Source organism: Periplaneta americana, chromosome 2, assembly GCF_040183065.1.
Source record: "Periplaneta americana isolate PAMFEO1 chromosome 2, P.americana_PAMFEO1_priV1, whole genome shotgun sequence".
Taxonomy (NCBI): Eukaryota; Metazoa; Arthropoda; class Insecta; order Blattodea; family Blattidae; genus Periplaneta; species Periplaneta americana.
The window spans coordinates 161,743,203-161,764,405 of record NC_091118.1 but is presented as its reverse complement, the minus strand read 5'-3'; the positions used below and the strand labels follow the sequence as shown (position 1 = coordinate 161,764,405).

General features: G+C 35.2%; 1 protein-coding gene across 4 annotated transcripts in view; it reads left to right on the top strand.

The window, feature by feature from the left end:
- CenG1A (Centaurin gamma 1A) overlaps nt 1-21,203 on the top strand; it is a 357,224-nt gene that overhangs the window by 309,342 nt on the left and 26,679 nt on the right. For all 4 annotated transcript variants that reach the window (XM_069818727.1, XM_069818726.1, XM_069818729.1 and 1 more), the window contains 5 exons: nt 1,219-1,353; nt 7,907-8,187; nt 11,722-12,008; nt 14,947-15,154; nt 19,790-19,946. In XM_069818727.1, the coding sequence (XP_069674828.1) occupies nt 1,219-1,353; nt 7,907-8,187; nt 11,722-12,008; nt 14,947-15,154; nt 19,790-19,946 (1,068 nt within the window). The remainder of the gene's footprint in view (nt 1-1,218; nt 1,354-7,906; nt 8,188-11,721; nt 12,009-14,946; nt 15,155-19,789; nt 19,947-21,203) is intronic.

Genomic DNA, 21,203 nt, shown 5'->3' with positions numbered 1-21,203 from the left:
TGATCAGCTGAAAGTGCGCAATATACAGTACGTTATGTTTACTTTTTTTTTAGTTCTTGCTTAAATAACTGATCAATTTTAAGTGTACAAAAGTAGGCTTTGGTTACATTTCAGAAATTTTGCGTAAAAGATTGATGAATGAGAATTACTAAGCGACAGTGACTCAAAAACCACTGTAAAATTATCAGAAGGAAAAGCCATTTTCTTTATCGTTTTAGTAAATATTGCATACAGAGTTCGATCTACTACAGAGGAATACTGCGATCTTGTATTATGGCAGGGACATCGTGCTAATATAGAACGTTATAAAATTTAAAAAAGTGACAGGAGTTTTGAGAAAATCTCCATCGATGCGTGTAACATATACCTGTACAGGAATTAGAGTAATAGAATTAAGAGGTGTGTTTCAAAAGTTCATGGCCAGACACATAGATGGCATTCAAAACATGTCAGCAATGTTGGGGGCCATTTTACATTAGTTGAAGCACGAAGAATCATAATTTTCTGTCGACTACATTTTGTGTAGTTTAATTTTGAAGTTCGTGCGCCAAACAAATTGGCAAAAATGGAAAATATAGAGTTTCATGCTGTCATTAAATATTTCGTAAAAAAAAAAAGAGAATGAGTCCAACATAAATCAAAGCAGACATGGATGCTACACTGGGGCAATTCGCTCCAGCGTTTTCGATTGCTAAAAAATGGGCGGCACTATTTAAATATGGTCGAGAGAGTATGGTAGGCGACCTCTCCCAGTGGACGTTCAGTAACAACAAGTGAAAGAATCGGCGATATGGTGTCGAATGACCGTCGACTGAAAGTGCGGGAAATTAGCGAGTTTATGCGTATCTCAACTGAACGGGTGCGTCAGATCTTAGTCAATGTGTTCGGCATATCAAGGTCTCTGCAAGTTGGGTTCCGCGTTTGTTAACACCGGAACAAAAGCACGTCAGATGTCAAATTTCGAGGGATTGTGTGTTGTGAGCAGCCTTTACAAATATTTTTCAATTTTGAATGTATGCAGACAAGATAATATTAATTTAGTAACGAACCGTTGAAATTAAATTTCATGGTGTCATAACCTTTCTACTTCAATTTAAAAGTTTCACATCTTATATTTTGTAATTGATTTTCATAGTTATCTTGTATGCAGTAGTGATTTAATGAAACTTACAGAGGTGTAACATAATGTAACTAATTCGAAACATTTATCTTCCACAGATGCCATTAGTGAGAACAACCCTCGAGTGATAGACGACTCACGGGCAAGGAAACTGGCCACCGACCTTAAGCGTTGCTCATACTATGAGACATGTGCTACTTATGGCCTCAATGTTGAGAGGGTCTTCCAAGATGGTAAGTAATTTTTGTCTGTAATTCCTCTATGAACCTCTTCTGTTTGGTTCGTTTTGGTTGTTAAATAAAATGTCATGTTTTATTTAACGACGCTCGCAACTGCAGAAGTTATATCAGCGTCGCCGAATGTGCCGGAATTTTGTCCCGCAGGAGTTCTTTTACCTGCCAGTAAATCTACTGACATGAGCCTGTCGCATTTAAGCACACTTAAATGCCATCGACCTGGCCCGGAATCGAACCCGCAACCTTGGGCATAGAAGGCCAGCGCTATACCAACTCGCCAACCAGGTCCTCTGGTTCTTAAATATTAAAATTTATACAAAACTTAAAAGTTTTACGACGTCGTATCTTTATTATCATGAGTGTTGTGGCTCATATGATCTTACGTTGTTGCTACTGTGATAAGACACTTGTGAAAAAATTATTCAGATAATTATAGCAAACAGTGTTAGCGTCGGCCTTCCGCGCTGGTAATCTGGATTCGAATCCCAGCGAATCCAAATGGAATTTGCTGTGAACAAAGACGCTGCTTGGTGGTAAATTTTCGCGGAATACCCCCGTTTCTCCTACCGGCATTACACCATCGCTTCATTAATCATCATACGATGCTGTGTAGTTCGCTACCAATGGTGCACCTAGAGCAACGCCTACAGCGCCAAAAACATAGACGGGGATATAGTACCTGTCATTGGATATTGGATATGAGCGACGGGCCGAAGCTGTAGTTCTTTTTAATGCCATATGCGTTGTTCTCGGTGCACCATCGAAGGTGAACTGTATATAATTTTATATCGGTTTTCAATATCAACAGTATCTTGCGATTCGTAATAACCAAGATGTTCTGTCCTTTCATTGAGGTTGTAAACATCTTTCGTGCATTGCTTCATGCTTTATGTAATGTTCTGGGTTCCGCCTTCCTCATTCCATTTGTACAACAGTTCCATTAACTGTTCAACAGTCTTTTTCATTTTTGTATATCTCGTACTACTTTGTTTCTTTTATAAACATAATTGTAGAGGATTCCAGGTTACGGAAAAAGCATTGGTTTCATGTGCCTTGCTTAGTACATTGTAGAAGCTCTGTGGTAGGTAGGCGTTTCTGTGGCCGTTGGTCATTTGATGGAATAGCCCCTATTATGCTCAGTGCTTTTTTCTTAACATGGAATGCTCTTATAGTAATGAATTATGTTTTGATTTTGTATATCAATTTGCGAGAAACCTCAGTCTAGTATATACAGACACGAAGCTCAATACGTAGTAAATATGCATCCATAGATAGTTGCCAACCACTAGGATCGCTAATATCGCCTCATTAGAGACAATGCGAAATAATACCGGCACAGTCTATTGTTCCTAGCACCATCACAACTCAAGCTTCGTGACTGTATATACTAGACTGTGGAGAAACTTTAATTGTGAGTAAACTTATGCTGGGAAAATCAAAACCTAGAGTGGTATTTTTTAAAGAATATTTCGCGAATAGATGAATAATTAAGGTAATGAAAAGCAAATAACGCTTATTATTATTATTATTATTATTATTATTATTATTATTATTATCATTATTCTCATTATCATTATTATTATTTATATTATTATTTATATATTCCGTCGGATCCCGGCCAATCAGTCACTCATACGAATGCACCTCCTCACATATGTGGACATTGTCCTACGTTCATAGACATTTATGGCGTAGTGCAGAGGGAGGCCACTAGAGGGAACTCAAGAGGTGGAACTTAAACTGAGACGATTCGATCCGACACGGGATGAGAATCCAGTGTGGCTTAGTGGAAAAAGCATCAGCACGTAGAGCTGAAAACCCGGGTTCAAATCCCGGTGCCGGAGAGAATTTTTCTCCGTTCCATTACTCTTTCATCGTATTATTATTATTATTATTATTATTATTATTATTATTATTATTATTATTATTATTAAAATATAAGGTATTTAATTTATGAACGTAGTATTCTATTTCATTGGTTAACATGGCCTACTATATCTCTAGAGTGAAAATATTTATTCACAACCAGCGCCATTCAGTGTTGACTTCCTCAACTGTCTAAGCTGAGAGACAAAAACAGAGAGATAAGCAATTAAAATATTGATTTTTATTAAGGAGATCATAAAAAATAAAAATATAGCTTATAGAAAATATCTTCAAACAAAATCCGTTAATGATGAAATAGATTATAAACATGAAAGGGCGATAGCTAACAGAGAAATTAGAAAACGACATAGGCAATCATGGAAAGAGTTTATATCTTTTTTAGAAACTGACATTTATAAAATGAAACCCAATACATATAAAATTTTAAAATACATGAACAGAGACATAAAGGAATCCGCCAAGATAAACCCTTGCCCCAAAATAGAAACATTCCTAGACTTTTAGAAAACCTTATTTAACAATCCTACTTTTGATTCAAAATTCTGGGACACAAAAAAACCCAGATGAACAATGCATTACCAAAGAAGAACTACAAGAAGCATTAAAGAAGACGAAAAATAGTAACTCACCTGGAGAAGATAACCTAAATTCAGACTTGTATAAATATGCAGGAGATCTATTTCAAGAAAGATTACTAAGATTTCTAAACAGAATATATCTGGCTGCCACTTTACCGGAAGAATGGAAAAATAGTGTAATTATTCCCATATATAAAACAGGAGATAAACAGAATGTTGAAAACTATAAAGGGATTAGTATCCTCAACACATGTTATAAGATATTTAGTAGGATTTTAAATGAAAAATTAAAAAAACATGCTGAAACTTTCCTTCTGGAGTGTCAAAATGGCTTTAGAAAAGGAAGATCATGTGTAGATCCATTATTTAGTATGAAACTATTGTTAGAAAAAAGAAGAGAATTTAATTTAGAAACCCATATAGCTTTTATTGATTTTGTGAAAGCTTTTGATAAAGTCCGAAGAGACCTTTTATTCGACGTATTACAAGAAAAAAATATTCCAAATTTGCTATTGCAAAATATAATAGAAATCTACACAGACAGCAAAATAAGTGTCAAAATAAATAACCGTATATCCGAAAGAAAATTAGTTAATAATGGAGTTCGACAAGGTTGTCCACTATCACCAACTTTATTTAATATTTATATAAATGAAATTATTTTAAAATGGAACCAAATCTACACATCAGTAATCAAAATAACCAGTGCTCTAACATTAAATACCTTACTCTATGCCGATGATCAAGTCATAATTTCCAATTCAGAGGATAATTTACAAAGAGGATTGTATACATTAAATAAAATATTAAAAGATTTTGGGATGGAAATTTCAGCACAAAAATCAAAAGTAATGGCATTTTTAGGACAAGACCCAGTCAGAAGTAAGATAATACACAATAACCAATACCTCGAACAAGTGCAAAATTTCAATTATCTGGGTTGTGAAATATCTTATCAAAATGAAAAAGATGTGAACAAGAAAATTACCAAATTTACACAAATTCTAGGAATAATAAACAATGCATTAAAAGCTAAATTAGTACAAAAACCTACAAGAATAAAAATATATAATACACTAGCTTTACCCACCCTTTTATACGGAAGCGAGATTTGGTCATTAAAGAAAAAAGACGTGAACAGAATCAAAGCAACGGAAATGAAATTTTTGAGGACAGCAGGATATACTCTTTTAGACCGAAAAAGGAATGAAGAAATTTTAGAACAATTAGAAGTAGTCAGTAGAAGAAAAAATCAGCAGATACAAATTCAATTGGCTAGATCATGTAAGAAGAATGGAAAATTCAAGAATCCCAAAAATTATGATGCAGTATAAACCTAGAGGACATCGTCGACCAGGAAGACCTTTAAGAAGACTGCTAGATGGGGCGGAAACAGGTCTACAGAGGCCTAATTCGTGAAGGATGATGATGATGATGATGATGATTATATAAGTATAATTGACTTTATGCGTAAACATAAACATAATTAAATTAATGTTTAAATACTACTGAAAAACCTTCCATCATTGCAAAAATACTAATTTTACGTAGAGACAGCCATGACTTTTTAAATTGTCTATGTAGAAAGCAACATTTGCCAAGCACTAGCGATAAAGTAAAATTGATAATCTGGAACGATAATATTGCATGACATTCAGCAGATTCTAGCACTCCTTTGGAGAATAGATACTCGAGTGAAATGGACAATAGACATAGATATTTTCATGAATAAGTGTGTATAATTCTTTCCCTTTCTTAATTACTTTGTCCAAGGGATTTATAAATTCAATTTTCTTGAATAAACCGTGTTTCAGAATCAGAAGTTTGTATAATGTTCTCTATTGCACTGTAAGCTAGGAGAATTCTACATACAGAAGCGAAAGAAAAATATCTACTTTATGGTAATATTGAGCGACTCGTATTCAAGTCAGATTATGAAAAATGAGGGGGAATCATAACATCATCGCTAACGGCTGAATTCAACTGAATGCAGCAAGTTCAGGTTTCTATCTAGGATTCAGCCTGGCTGGAGAAACAAAGCTTTGAAGAAAAATTACCTCCGAGTGTCCAGTTCGCTAATTATTGCAATTAGCCTGCTTCACACGCAGTGTAAAAAAAATTAACACTGGCTACTAATCAGAAGAACCGTATGGGATTATGTTAATAATGTATTAAGTAAACATTTAAACTTACATGCCATCACAACAACAGACAGATGCAACAGATGGCTTCAAAGATCGCTGCATGGACAGTGGATCTGTTCTCTCATGCATGGAGGTGTTGATGTAGCAAATGAAATTTGTGGTTTGGAAGTGGTCAACCCTATTCAGAAACTGAGCGTTTCATGTGTGCAGGTCAATAACAAGTAGTGCCAACCAGATCCTATTAGAGGAGAATTCTGCACACAACTAAAAATGTTAATATCTACTCTGTGGTAATGGGATGTAAACAATTCCACACGTATCCACAAGCCAAAACTTTGTTTATACGAACTACCAGACCTAACCAGATTGCCAAAATAGTTTATCAACATTTGGTGAAAGAATATAAGTGCTTCAATAGCTTCTTCTATATTATAAAATTTTATCCACCTCTATTTTATAAAACAGATATAGTACATATTTTATTTATTTTTATAAAGAGACACTCACTGACAATACGATAGACTACAATAAAACAATGTTTTTTACGTCAAGAAAATACATATTGTATACTAGGCAATTCGCCCAATAACAACCTGTCGAGAACAGAAGGTGAGAAAATGAAAAGTTACAAAGATCTTGAAACGAGAAAAAAATGTTCATGGTAAAATTAATAAAATCTTTGTTACAGAAGATGTTATGAAGAAGTTGCTCACAAAAAAAAAAAAAAAACTCCTTTCAGAATTGCATCAGAGCAAAAATCAGTAATATTTTAGTCTTATTACATGGAAAAAAGAAATCTTCTAATCTTTAATTAATATGATCAGATTTTTTGTAGTACCGGTAACTTGTTCACTGTAAACACCGAACTACTTTAATGTGTGCCAGTATAGAACTGAGATACATTCTGTAAAATAATAATAATAATAATAATAATAATAATAATAATAATAATATAATAATAATAATAATAATAATTCACCCAACATAATTAAGAACATTAAATTCATACGTTTGAAATGGGCAGGGTAAGTAGTACGTATGGGCGAATGTAGAAATGCATATAAAGTGTTAGTTGGAAGGTCTGAGGCAAAAAGACTTTTGGGGAGGCCGAGACGTAGGTGGGAGGATAATGCTAAAATGGATTTGAGAGAGGTAGGATATGATGTAGGGACTGGATTAATATTGCTCAGAGATGGCGGGCTTATGTGAGGGCGGCAATGAACCTCCGGGTTTTCTAAAAGCCATTTGTAATAATAATAATAATAATAATAATAATAATAATAATAATAATAATAATAATAATAATAATAATAATAATAATGTTCATCGCTGTGAAGTAACGGTTAGCATACCTGACCGTGAAACGAGCGGGTCCGGGTCCAAATCCCGGTTGGGACAAGTTACCTGGTTGAGGTTTCTTCCAGAGTTTTCCCTCAACCTATTAAGAGCAAATGCTGGATAACTTTTGGCGCTGGACCCTGGACTCATTTTGCTGGCATCACCTTCATAAAATAATAGTAATAATAATAATAATAATAATAATAATAGTAATAATAATAATAATAGTAATAATGTATGTAACACATAGAGAGTAATTAATTATCACCAACTTCAGGTAGATTTACTGACATGAGCATGTCGCATTTAAGCACACTTAAATGCCATCAACCTGGGCCGGGATCGAACCCGCAACCTCGAGCACAGAAGGCCAGCGCTATACCGACTACGCTATCCAGGCCGACTCAATAAGTTTATATCTAAATAAATAGGTACAATTTATGAAACAAATGATCCGGATATGTTTGGTTGACATCTCAGATGGTCATAAATTATTTTGCACTTAATATTAATTCCTTCAATGTGAAAGTGTCTACTTTAAATTTAATTCTTGATCTTCTATTACAGCCTGACGTTAATGTAAAATTGCTCGTCTTTTCGCAGCATGTCAGAAGATAGTACAGCAGAGGCTTTCATCCTCTACGTCGTGCCTGACGCCAACAAATTCGCGGCCGTCAACACCTAACAACCATTTCTCTGCAGTGGTGGGTGGAGCACCGAGGCACCATCAGCCTGCGCCCTCGCCCACCAACAATGGTTTTCTCGTCGGAGGCACTGCAACAACTACCAGTAGTTCTTCTCCGCACACTTCGGGTGGATCACCTGCCAGCAACGTTATGGTGGGCAATGCCTCACCCAGTCATACACAGACGCTTAGTCATAAGGTTTGTAACTATGATAGACTGCAAGATATTTGCCGCTTATAAATATTCGCTTTGACTCTCTATTGGTCGAACATGAATACGCGAGTGCAACGCTTTATCGGAACAAAGCGGAAGTGCGACAGATTGAGTTGTGAAGTTGTGGCAACATTTTTAAAACCGGTATATAATAGAACCTCTATTATCCGTGGTAATGAAGGGGATGGGTTGAACTGTTAATCGAAAAAATTGGATAATCCGTAAGTTACCATAAAATTTTTTCGTAAGTTTAGTGAATAATACTTACACTTTGGTAAGGTCCTCTATGGCCTTTGTGCAGTATTTCACACGCTAGGTAGTGGATCACAAGTTCACTAATTTAAATCTCATTGTCAACTACAGGTTTTTAAGGGGCAAGGAAACTCCTTGTAATGGCTGCCTGTTGAAAGATATGAATAGTAGAGGTCTCGTGTTGTAGATTTACATACTTTATACACTCAAACTCATATCCTGTTGCGAGATGAGCCACAGTTTCTCTTTCCCCAAATCACTCAGTTATTTACACTTTTTTTTCCGATACTTAGCAAAACAACATTTCTTTTGACACCTGTAGAAGATATTTTACATATAAGTTATACAGCACGATAATTCTATCAGTAGACTCTCAACACTCTCTAGAAAAAAAAAATAATATGCTAATACAATCTACAGTAGGCTACTTCATATATTTCTGTAGCAAAAAAGCGACAGAAAGACAGACGGATAATCCACCAATCGGTTAATAGGGTCACGGATAATCGGGGTTCTACTGTAGGCCTACATCAGACTAAAACGCTTTCACTGCATAAACTGAATGATACCTATAGATATTTACGGCCGAACGGCCCTCTTTCCCAATTCCAAACGCTAATATGTCCGGTAAATGATTTGTATGGTTGCCAGATTTTCGAAATATAAACAAGAGACAATAATTTCAAGGGAAAAATTGTTCCGGGGCCGGTTATCGATCCCGGGACCTCTGGTTGAACGTACCAGCGCTCTCCCAACTGAGCTATCCGGGAACTCGACCCGACACCGTCTCAACTTTTCCCTTTATATCCACACAACTCGCGTGGGCTGACGAAACGCCAGAGACCCACATCGAGTTCACACAAACTCTGTGCGACTTGGAATTGTGGTTTTCTGTAAACGTACACAGTGACGTATATATTATGCAAATCTAGATTTGCATAAACAAGAGACAGTTGCAACACTTAACTCGCAAAAGTATGAAGAACTTTTAAGAGAGGGGGGGGGGGGAGAGAGAGAGAGAGAGAGAGAGAGAGAGAGAGAGAGATATCTGTAAGCACCATCGACGAGCACATAGGTCTATTAGCATTTTAAAGTATAGTTAAGAAAAAAATACCTTAGTCTTGCACCTTTAAAGCTGTTATATTACTGTTGTGTTTAGACAGCTTGGCAGTGTTATGCCCGAACATTTGAGAAGAGGTGATGTGGGATGAGTCAGTTTCTCAGCATATTCAGTGGGGCAGGAGGTGGAAGGAGGAGAACTGCATGCATGCTGACGTAAAGTTATAGCTATGTTGAAAAACATTCGTCACGGGCTTGTACTCCATGGGCTATTACAATTTTTCCACTCACTGCTATTCTAACACTCGTACTTAACAAAATGCAGTCTTCTCTTTTCACTCTTCTACTCGTAATAAAATATATTTCAGTGTCTTATTGGTTCCATTATGGAAGAAAAGTGAACTCCACAGGAGCTGCACAGCGACTAACCCATACATCCCTTTTTTCCCGTATCAGTATTAAATGGATTTGCCTGGTTCACTGCGCAGAATCTTATGACCGGCCAAGCTATCTAAACATAACAGTACTAACTAGTAGTTTATTTTTATTATGAAAATTTACAAGATACAATAATGATATCCGGAATTGAGATAGGAAAAATACAGTATAATTGCTAAGTAAGTGTCTATACAAATGTTAAATTTTATATTTTTCTAAATGCAACACATCCTCTTTGTTTCATGCAGACGAGAAACACCAATTTTAGTTCGAAAAATTTTTTCGTGTCTTCACACATACCACATACAATCCAACAACAATTTTATTACTGTACTAGTAGCCATGCTTGGGAATTTATTACTTTTGACTGAAACAGAAGCAGCTAGAGGTTTAAATTTATTTGCTGGTGGACAAAACTAATGTTCTTGAGGTGCTTTCTCGGGATTCTCCCGTTTCCCTCCATTCCACCATCACACTTCATTTTAGAAGGCCTATGCATTGTCATCGTTACAATGACATAACCCAAAACGGTGCCGCGCCCGCCTCGGCCCTCGCGCATTTGGTGTAACCGGTTTACATATTGTTAAGAAGTGACATCTGTCCTCTATCCACCTGTAAATAAATCATTAACATAGTTCTTATAGCTTCCGTGCAGTAAGTGTTTCAAACTTTGCATTTTTGGAACATCCGGAACTCCGTTTGTGCCATCTCATCCACACAGGGGGAAGGACGCAGTTCTAAACAAAAAAAATAAGATATGTTATTGACTTGGAATATAGTGAGGGTCACACAAGAACAGTTCCTAAACAGCAAATATTGCCGTATTGTCAGTGTTGCCAACTATTACCGGATATTACACGATCCTACGTACTAAATGACTTACTTACCGTACTTTATGTTGGAAGGTTATTCTAAATAATTCAATAATTTGTAACATATTTTCGTAGGCAAATTATACGGGAAAAGGATCAACATGTCTGGAAATACGAAATTCATTGGTTTGACTAAACAATTGACTCACGAGACCAAACGTAAAAATGTATTTTGTTTGACCACATGAAATTACTAGTACTAACTCCGAAAACTTACCTGACTATAGTCTTGAATTATAACCACAACGCAACACATAAAATAACTGTTATGTATTAATATTAATACTGGTATTAATTAATTATTAGTATGTTCAAATTTCACTAGCTTCCAGTAACCGGCTCAGAAATCTAGTACAATTTTAATTTCGTGGAACTCCAGTACCGACAAATATTGTTGATATTTGTCTAAGCTGCCAACATTCCAGTTACAAAGTCACTACCATTTGTAGTATTTGTCAGTATCGAAATTCGAAACGAAGTTGGCAAAAGAAAATTCAACCTACAAACTTGAAAATCACCACAATCCACTAGCATATGTAGTAATAGGGAAAAAATGGCTAGGTTTCACCCTTAGGGTATGATGTAAGCTGACCCGGACTATATTAAGTGAGAGCGTATTATTAATGGAGCCAGATGTGTACACAACAGCTAAGGTTGCATAGAAGTTATGGTCGTGAGTTTGAATTCCGTCTACGGCATGGATGTTTGTCATTAATTTGTTAATACTAATTTGTTAGTTATCTCAGGTACTGGTCCGACGTCTCTCCTTCCCTATTCACAAAATCCTACAGTGTGCCTACTTACCAGCTTAAGAGGAAAGCCGAGTTAAAGAATTAGCCAAGGCTCTTCAAAGTCAGATTAGTGGTGTGATTAATGAATCTGTTTCAATACATTCTAGGAGGCATCCAACCTTGGTGGCGGACGTCAGGTTCACACACTGTCTTCTTCTAACCATCATTTGCATCGGCATCAGCAAGATACCAATAAGTTAGACTCTGCTGACAAGTGGGGAAGCAACACACATGTTTCTGGAACAACTCCATCCACAGGAGTTGCACCTGACAACAACAATGTCGTGACCAAGTTCGCCCCTCCTCAGAGCTTTGATAACTTACCGCCACCTCAGGCTCCAGGCTCGAAAGATAAGGACCTTCCCACGCCAAGTTCTACGCCAACAACGTCTAGGTAAGTGTGTCTGCAGAGTGCATTCTGATTACTTGTCTCATGTCCGTACATTTGTCATTTTGCACGTTTTATTTGCGTTTGGCTCATCTTTAGCTGAGCTTTAGGAGAGTTTCTTTCCGTATCACTGACGTGGAAAAGAATATACAGCGATTCCAAGTGGAATTTGTGATGGATAACAACATTGTGGAGCCACAAGTATAGCTCAGGTGATAGCGCGTTGACTTACTGGTTTGAGTCTGCAGTCGGAAGTGGGTTCGATTCTAGCTTTGACTGATTACCTGGTTGGACTTTTCCGAGGTTTTCCCAATAGAAGTCTGCATCGGCCGGATTTAATCGGGTAAGGTGACGGCCCAGTCGGGTTCTTATCTGATCGGGTATGCACTGTCTGAACCAGTCCGAATTATCTCCGACACCCGACTTCAAATCCGACTCAAGCAGTGCTGCGTTCTGCGAGCAGTAACAGTACGTGACTGTTGAAAAATTATTTTATATTTCCGCATTATGATTATGCTAATTTAATAATCTTTCCTCATATGTAATGCTTAGTGAAACGAGGGTTGAGTGACTTCCGCCGAATATGGAATAGACACCGACTGACTTGAACTGCCAACATAGAAAACAAAAAACCACTACTTGTTCAAGAGCGTCACACTCAATCGTTTCCACCTTCATCTTGAAGATAATAAAAGCCTAAACTAACCTAACCTAACCTAACCTAACCTGTCACTAAAATCCTAAACTAACCTAACTTAACTTGTCACAGATTCGCCTATACAAGGCATAACAAAAGCCTAAACTATCCTAACCTAATCTGTCACAGTTTCGTACATGCAAAGCATAATAAAAGCCTAAACTAACCTAGCCTAACCTGTCACTAAGATCCTAAACTGACCTAACCTAACCTAACCTTTCACAGATTTGCCTATACAAGGCATAACAAAACCCTAAACTACCGTAATCCAACCTGTCACAGATAAGTACGTAAGACATAATAAAAATCTAAACTAACCTAACCTGTCATAACACTCCATTTTCTTACCCCTACACGCTTCCCTGAGATATGAAAATGACCGAATTTCTCTCCTGCTGGAACATTGTAAACTAGCGCCAAGCGTTCGTAATGTCTCATAAGTTATGTTGGTACGACATGTAAGAGGCTAAATATGCATATTATATCCGCAATAGGAAAAGAAGTCACTCAACGCTTGTTTAATCTAATGTTTTATTAACATTTCTAAAAAAAACCTCCTACAGTGACTGAGTGGTCTCTCTCCTGTGTGCATTTTTAGGTGTTTTTCATAGGTACTTCTTTAAACGTTATTGTAAATACTTCACAAATTTGCATGTGTTTATAAAATTGGAATGTTTCAAATGAAAGCAATGTATTATTATTATTATTATTATTATTATTATTATTATTATTATTATTATTATTATTATTGCTGCTGTGTAAACTAGGTGTTTGAAAGAAGTCTTAGCTGCTTCAATTGCGATCAATTTTTTGTCACTGTCCCTGTATGATAAAATCAACATAAAAATAGTAAATATATATACTGATGATATAAATATAAAAATATTTCACTACATTGTTAAAATTAAATGAGGAATTAAAAGGAACAGTAACAAGTAAATCAGCAATTGCAAGAAATGAAATATTTCAACTTTTGCGTTCTATGCAATTGAAAAGTAAGTTGAATATAATTTAAGCGACTATTTGTGCAAATATGATGTTTTATATTTTAAATACAAGACAGGTCACACTTTTCTTTGACATTATAAGTTGAAATTGAAATCTTAAAAAAAAAAAGTGATGTACGTCACTGTAGCTTTGAACCAATCAAATATCCTTATATACTATCTTACTAAATTGCACACAGAGTACAAAATAAAAAATGTAAAAGGATACAGTTTTCAGTATATTTCTAGGTAGTGTCAAAGTTGAATTTAATACTTTATTGCATGAGTGAATGTTAGTGAAACTCGCTTCGTTCGTTTCCTAATTTTGACGATGTAATGACTGATTAACATTATAAATGTGTTTCATACGCTATTTTTTGTACATCTCTACTATATAACAATTAATAAAGAAGTAATATAACAAATTTGTAATGCTGGGTAGTTCGATATCATGATCTCTGACAGTTATGACAGCAGAGATATATTAAATATTATTGCATGGCAAATCATTTCACAATATTATTATTTTTTTTTTGGCACAAGTAATGCCGTTATAATAAGAACTCGTTGCATTTTAGTTGTCATGGTAATATTTTACGGCAATGATACAATAATGTGGCGTATTGTGAACGATTTGGACTAATGATAATATTAATTTACCCTATAGTATAAGAGTGTAAACTTAGATTTTTATGCGTGGATGGAAAGTTTAACGCCCGAGACAAAACCGAGGGTAATAATTTCCATGAGTGTATAAAATCTGTTTACTCTCGTGATTATTTTATCAATTACTGGTAGCTAAATTTAATTTGAAATAGTACGTCTTTCCTTTGCAATACTTTGAATTAAAAAAAAAAAAAAATTAATTCATTTAGATTGCTGAGGACGATGAAAGAAAGACCAGTTTAGATATCAGTTATGGATAAAGACTGTTTATAATACTAGTGTACAAAAATAATTTGTTACTTTGATATGTGATGTAGATGGCAACAAAAGTTTGTAACAGTTGAAAATTCTTATTTTAGAAGCAGTGTAATATAAAATCTTATACCGTACAAAGTAACAATAACACTTATGTTTTAAAAATTGCATTATATCCTTTAACAACTAATGAATTCTTGTACTTGTACAAAGCCAGAAATAAAATTTAGGCCACCTGAATTTTGTTTCTGGGTTTATACTTACTGTACATAATTGGATATATCGCAATAAAATTATCTGTTCTCTGCTGCAATGTCATGTTCTTCTTTCTGAAAATCAGGAAAAGCCGTAGAAGATCAAATCTATTCACACCGTCCAAGAAAGGAGATGATAAGTTAAAGAATGGAGAATTGGGCAGTGGACGGGCGATTCCTATAAAACAAGGTTACCTTTACAAGAGGAGCAGCAAGGCTTTGAATAAGGATTGGAAGAAGAAATACGTCACTCTCTGCGATGATGGCCGGCTCACATACCATCCTAGTTTGCACGTAAGTTACACAAGGCTCTTTCATAATTAATATTTGCTAATAAATGTTCATCTCGTACCTAACCTTATAACTGAAACAATTGTTATAAACGTCACATCAAATTTGTGTCAGTTAGTGTTCGTGGACGTGTATTTTGCGCAGAAATGAAGGAACAAAATAAATTTAAAAAATAAGATAATAAATAATATAAAGTTTAAGTTGAATTTTGTGCTTTTAAAATTTCCTGTGGTGAAATATGTAACTGTGAAAAGAATATTGGAAGTTTGCGTTCGATAGTAGTTACCGAAAATTACATACAAATAACAAAAAAGTACAACTTGTTAACGTGTAAACAAACTCATACAGATTCACACATGCCTCTGGACTGTTGGTGTGATCCTGTTCATGGGTCGTACAGTGGATTAAATATTAGGCCTTAGACCTTTACAGTTCGCTCTACCAATGAAGAAGAAGAATCTTCCCCGTGCATATATGTCCTAGCTATTCGCCAGAAAACATTTTTTTAATTGAACTGTGGGGGAAAAAAGATCAATATATAGATACACATTTTGTTGCCAGGTATCTTACAGTGCCATACTTCGGGATCTCGTGTACCTACGAAAATAACACGTAGATTGAAATTACAATATTGTAAGAGCAAGTGTACTTTAGCTTCAGAATATACATTGTCCTATAGGTCGATAAACGAATTGTTTTTTTGTGAACACACATGTGTTGAAGTACGTGCATTTATTCACGAATGTTACATACGTATCTGATAGTTAAGCAAACTACAAACGGACGATTTCTATTTGCACTTCCCAGGAATATGGACGACTAGAAGTCTGCATTGACATATATGAATTTCTGGCTTTTTCCACTCATACTATTGGTATCTTGTTTTATGACAAATGGTGAATTATTATTAATTCCTAACAGATTCTTCGCACTAGTGAAGTTAGAAATTGCAATGACTATATTTTGAGTTTAATAAGCTGCTGATTCAAGCATTTTTCACTGTTGATATATCATATTTACGCAGTATCTCTGTGACGTACATTAGAACAACATCTGTTATTTAAAGATTTCTCACGCCTGTTGGTAAACAAAATATGGAGTCTGTGCCTACACAACATTTTTAATGAAATGAACAAATTAGTGCTACTCACATGACACGAGAATTATTAAAAAAACAAAGTTAGAAACGAATCTTCTCTAAATATACATAAAACAGTTGCCGACCTGAAAGCAGAAATGGTCTAATCCACGATTTAAGAAAGACATGCGAGGGAATGGGAGAGACAGAAAGATAGAAACAAAGCATATTTTTTCACTTAATATAATTCAATAAACTTCTGTTAAGAGTGCACATATGGAAGGGCATACAACAGAACTCTTTAAATCTATAACATGTCATAATTTTATGTACCGGTCACAGTTCATTTTTCATTGGTAATATTGTTCAAATCATTTTAGCTACAGGTACTTAGCTACTGTAGGCCGATCATGCTGGTCATGGACATCAAAACTGTTTTAATGTTACGCATAAGAACATAAGTGTTAAAATATGATATTTATTTCAATAAAGCGATACCTTTAATCAGTATTAAAAAAATTAAACGGTTATATAAGAAGAAATATAACCTTTATAAGGTGGGTGCTCCTGTTATGGCCATGTTCCTGATATGACCATCCCCCTTATTGTGAGTTAGTTAACCAAAAAATTCGCTAAATTGCAGCAGCATCCAGTGAAAGGGCATCCTGGTATGTCACTTGATCGTTTTCCATACAGTCAGGTAGAGCAATAGGGCGTCAGTTGCCTGTTTTGCTGTTTTCATGTGGCCTCTTCTTATTTTACTCTGGTAAGTCTCCTTTGTTTTATGCATGTTTTTCAAGTACTTGTTCATGAAAACCATAGTACTCCATTCAGTTTTTAATGTTCTGTTGATTGGTGTTGTCGTTGATGGCGTATCTTTTACGAGTTGTTCATAATCAAACGATTTTCGTGAAAGCTTACCTGCTCCTGATATGGCCATATCAAATGCACCATGGCCATATCAAGTTCATTTCACATTTATTATTTTTTTCACCTGACAAATTTACATGCCTTACAGCTGGGATTACGCAAAAATTTTGTATTTTAAGAAAAACAACGCACTTTTTTTTATGGAAAAACTTGTTTTGACTATGGCCACTAGGTAGACTTTTGGAATTTGGGACTTTTTGGACAATTAAAGCTATTTTTATGAGGAAAGGAAATTGTTTTAAGAAAGTCTATTAGACTGAGAACGAGTAAGAAAAAAGTGGTTTACATTTTTTTTTCAAAATGGCGGCTAGAAAAATTCTCAAACCTTAGCATGGCCATATCACGGACACCTACCTTATACCTGTTTTATACTGTTGTCTGTATACAGCAGTAGCCTACGTTTCTGCTATGTTCCAGATGCACTGTAGTGTCAAAGAGTATGGCCTATGAAAACACTTTTTTTTTGTACATGCAAATGACTTAAATGGTTAAAAATGATGAGATGTCTTATAAATTTAGATCGAAATGTTAGTTTGAAATTTTGGACAACCCAGGGATCATAAACATAAAAAAATAAAAGTATTGATATAAAACGAGTTAAAGTCATCATCCTTAGACACAAATGCATATTTTAGGACTGAAATGAGAGCTCATGAACCTCGTAACAATCTAAGTGAGGAAATTTTGTAAATACTTAATTGAAAAATTAATATATATATATATATATATATATATATATATATATACACGCGCGCGCGCACACACACACACACACACACACACACACACACACACACATGAAATTATTTATTTCATACAAACATGGAAATATAAAGTTCCTTGCTTGGAATTGTTCATTAAGCTACGTTACACGTATCATGCAAATATCAAGTGAATATCTTTAATAATGCCAGAGTTATTGCACTTTGAAGATTGGAAAATGTGAAATTTTGTTATGCAGAAATGAGAAAAGAAGTTTCTACAGTTAAATTTCCCGAGAGCGTGCATGACCACTTAAAAATAATAATAGATCAGCTGTTCGGCATCATAAAATGATGCTGTTTTCTTAATGATATTTACATAGATGAAGTGATTTTTTTTATATAAAAAAGACAAAATTTGTCACTTTTACTCAAATTTTGTTACTTTATATAGGTCCTATTGTGTTCACAATAGCATATTTGCAGGAAAATGCAGCACTTGCTTCATATATAGCTGTTTTACAGTCCTTAGATTTTTCTCAAGAAGTGAATAACCAGTCAGTTTTATATGGAGTATATAGACAATTTTAGTATTGCAAATGTAACGAAGAAACAATTTCGATAACGATGTCTGATAGACCATTGTTGCTTGCACGCTCACAACCGCGTTACCATTTCGTTTACATGGAAGCAAAATATTTGACCTTGAAAAATGAAAACTACGAAGTTCTTGAAGTTTCCAGGGTACAAATTTATACAAGAAAATAAAGAAATAAGGTCAACATCAAGTTCCCAATCTGTTCTCGTGTTAGCATAATAGATAAGGATAAGATTCCTGAACATGCATAATTTATATGTTTACAAACACGACGAGAATTGCAACTGGTAGACTCATTGAAGTGATTAGACGTTGGGAACATTATAGGCGTTTTAACCCTAGAATAAGTGATACATCAGTAGTAGCAGCAGTAGAACAAAAAAAAAGTTACTGGTATTTAATTAAACGTAATTATTATTGTTCTAGATCGTGTATAGCGAGAAATAATTGCAATTGTGAGGTAATTTATTTTTCGTATAGTGTGCTATTTGCAGGTTACCTGTTGGAAAGTTATCCGTCTCTCATAAACTCATATGAACATCTCTGCCAGGAATAACTTCTGTCCCCCCTCTCACAAAATATAATTGTTTCAATACGAGTATAGGCTATGCAGTTTATAGTACAAAGTAAGCAAAGAAAATAATATTTCTGTATTATCATCACCAGCAAGCTGGCAACAATCAATAACTTAGGAATTACACATCTTGTCTTAAGCCTGTTCAGGGATATAATTATTATTATGATCAAGAAGCAAGACAAGCAACTCAGTGCGACCAAGTGTTGGGCCGTATCGAACAAGAGAATGGAGGAAGTTACACACTGTAGAGCTGCACGCATTGCATTCTTCACCTAACATAATTAGGAATATTAAATCCAGACGTTTGAGATGGGCAGGGCATGTACCATATATGGGCGAATCCAGAAATGTGTTTATAGTGTTAGTTGGGAGACCGGAGGGAAAAATACCTTTGTGGAGGCTGAGACGTAGATGGGAGGATAATATAAAAATGGATTTGAGGGAGGTGGGATATGAGATAGAGACTGGATTAATCTTGCTCACGATAGGGACGGATAGCGGGCTTATGTGACGGTGGCAGTGTACCTCCGGGTTTCTTAAAAGCCATTTGTAAGCAAGTAAATTCAACCCTTTTGTATTGTTGTAATAAAGATATAATTTATAATGATTGTATTTTAATGTGCAATAAATTTATCTCTATATTAGAATCTGCCATTCATAGTTGTGAGTCTTTGTTTCATTTGTCTCTTATTGTACTGTACATTAAATTGTTTTTACTACTTAACCCTACAATACTACTTTTCTTGTTCTACAGGACTACATGGATGATGTTCACGGAAAAGAGATCTCGTTGCAGTATGTGACAGTGAAAGTACCTGGTCAGAAACCTCGTGGCTCCAAGTCTATCATGGGTGGTGCAACAGCAGGCAATAATGGTGTCAATGACGGACTTGCAAGTCTTACAATTACTAGTGAGTGTCTTCAACCCTACCGCGCAATAGCTGTACTATATGCACATTTGTGCGCATTCTTCGTTATTAATTCTGTTCCCATGGCATAAAATCATTGTGAATTTTTGCGCCAGGTATTGTGACAATTAAAATTATCTACCGATATTTCCATTTTTTAACTCTACATATTAGTGCAGAGTACGGTAAATATTAAAATCCTGATCTTGTGGGATTTAATCTCCTGTAAATTTATATATTGTTATTTTTTTTGTCTAATATTAGTAAACAACAAATTTTAATTTGTTTTGTCTTACTACAAAACAAAAGTAGGTGATTTTATCTGATCGGGATTTACTAATATAAGTGATAAATACTATATAATCTATGAGTTAAATAAAATTTAATTTCACCTTCACAGAATTCGCCTACATCAAGAATTGAAAATATTTCGTTCATTCTTGCTTACATCACATAGTGAATTAAAAAAAAAAGTTTAAAGGTAGAATAGATCGTCATTATAGCCAAAAAAAAAAAAAATAATCGCTATTCTTCAGACAGTTTAAAAGATTCCCCCCCCCCCCCTCTCAAAACTACCAGTTTAGCAAAGTTCTCAGCAAGAAAAGAAGCAAACAGTAGTCTCCAAGCATGCTTACTTGTTAATGTGCACCTCCCCGTAAATATCTCTCTATATTCGTCGTTGATCATTTCCGTGTTCAATGACAACAAAGTCCATGATGTGCAAATGAAGAAAATGGATTCTGAGGAACACTTTGCGCTTTAAAATATTCCAGAAAGATTGTGCATGGATCTTGAATGCATGTTAAACTGTTCTCCTCCTCCCCTCCAACCCTCTCAAGTAAGTTTAATAGCCTCCCTATGGATTTAAAAAATGAAACTCAAAACATAAGATTATTTAGGGCCAAATTAAAGAAGTACCTAATTTCTCACGCCTTCTATTTTTTAGATGAATTCATGACATTCAACAATGCTTCATGAAATTTATACTAAAACTTTGTTTTATACCTACTAGTAGATTATATTGTAAACCTCTTTTGTATATACAGTAGTTGAGCTAGACTGTGACTATAAATTAAGGGTGGTATTCATAGACATTTCGCAGCACGCGCTACGAGTGTACTAAGCTAGCCCCGGCTATCCACTGGTTACTAGTACAGAATTCAAATCATATCCTATCACTAACACTGGTTTATGAATACGAAAAACGCTGATCATCCACTGGAAACCCGTGCTAAAAATGTCTATGAATACGGCCCTAAG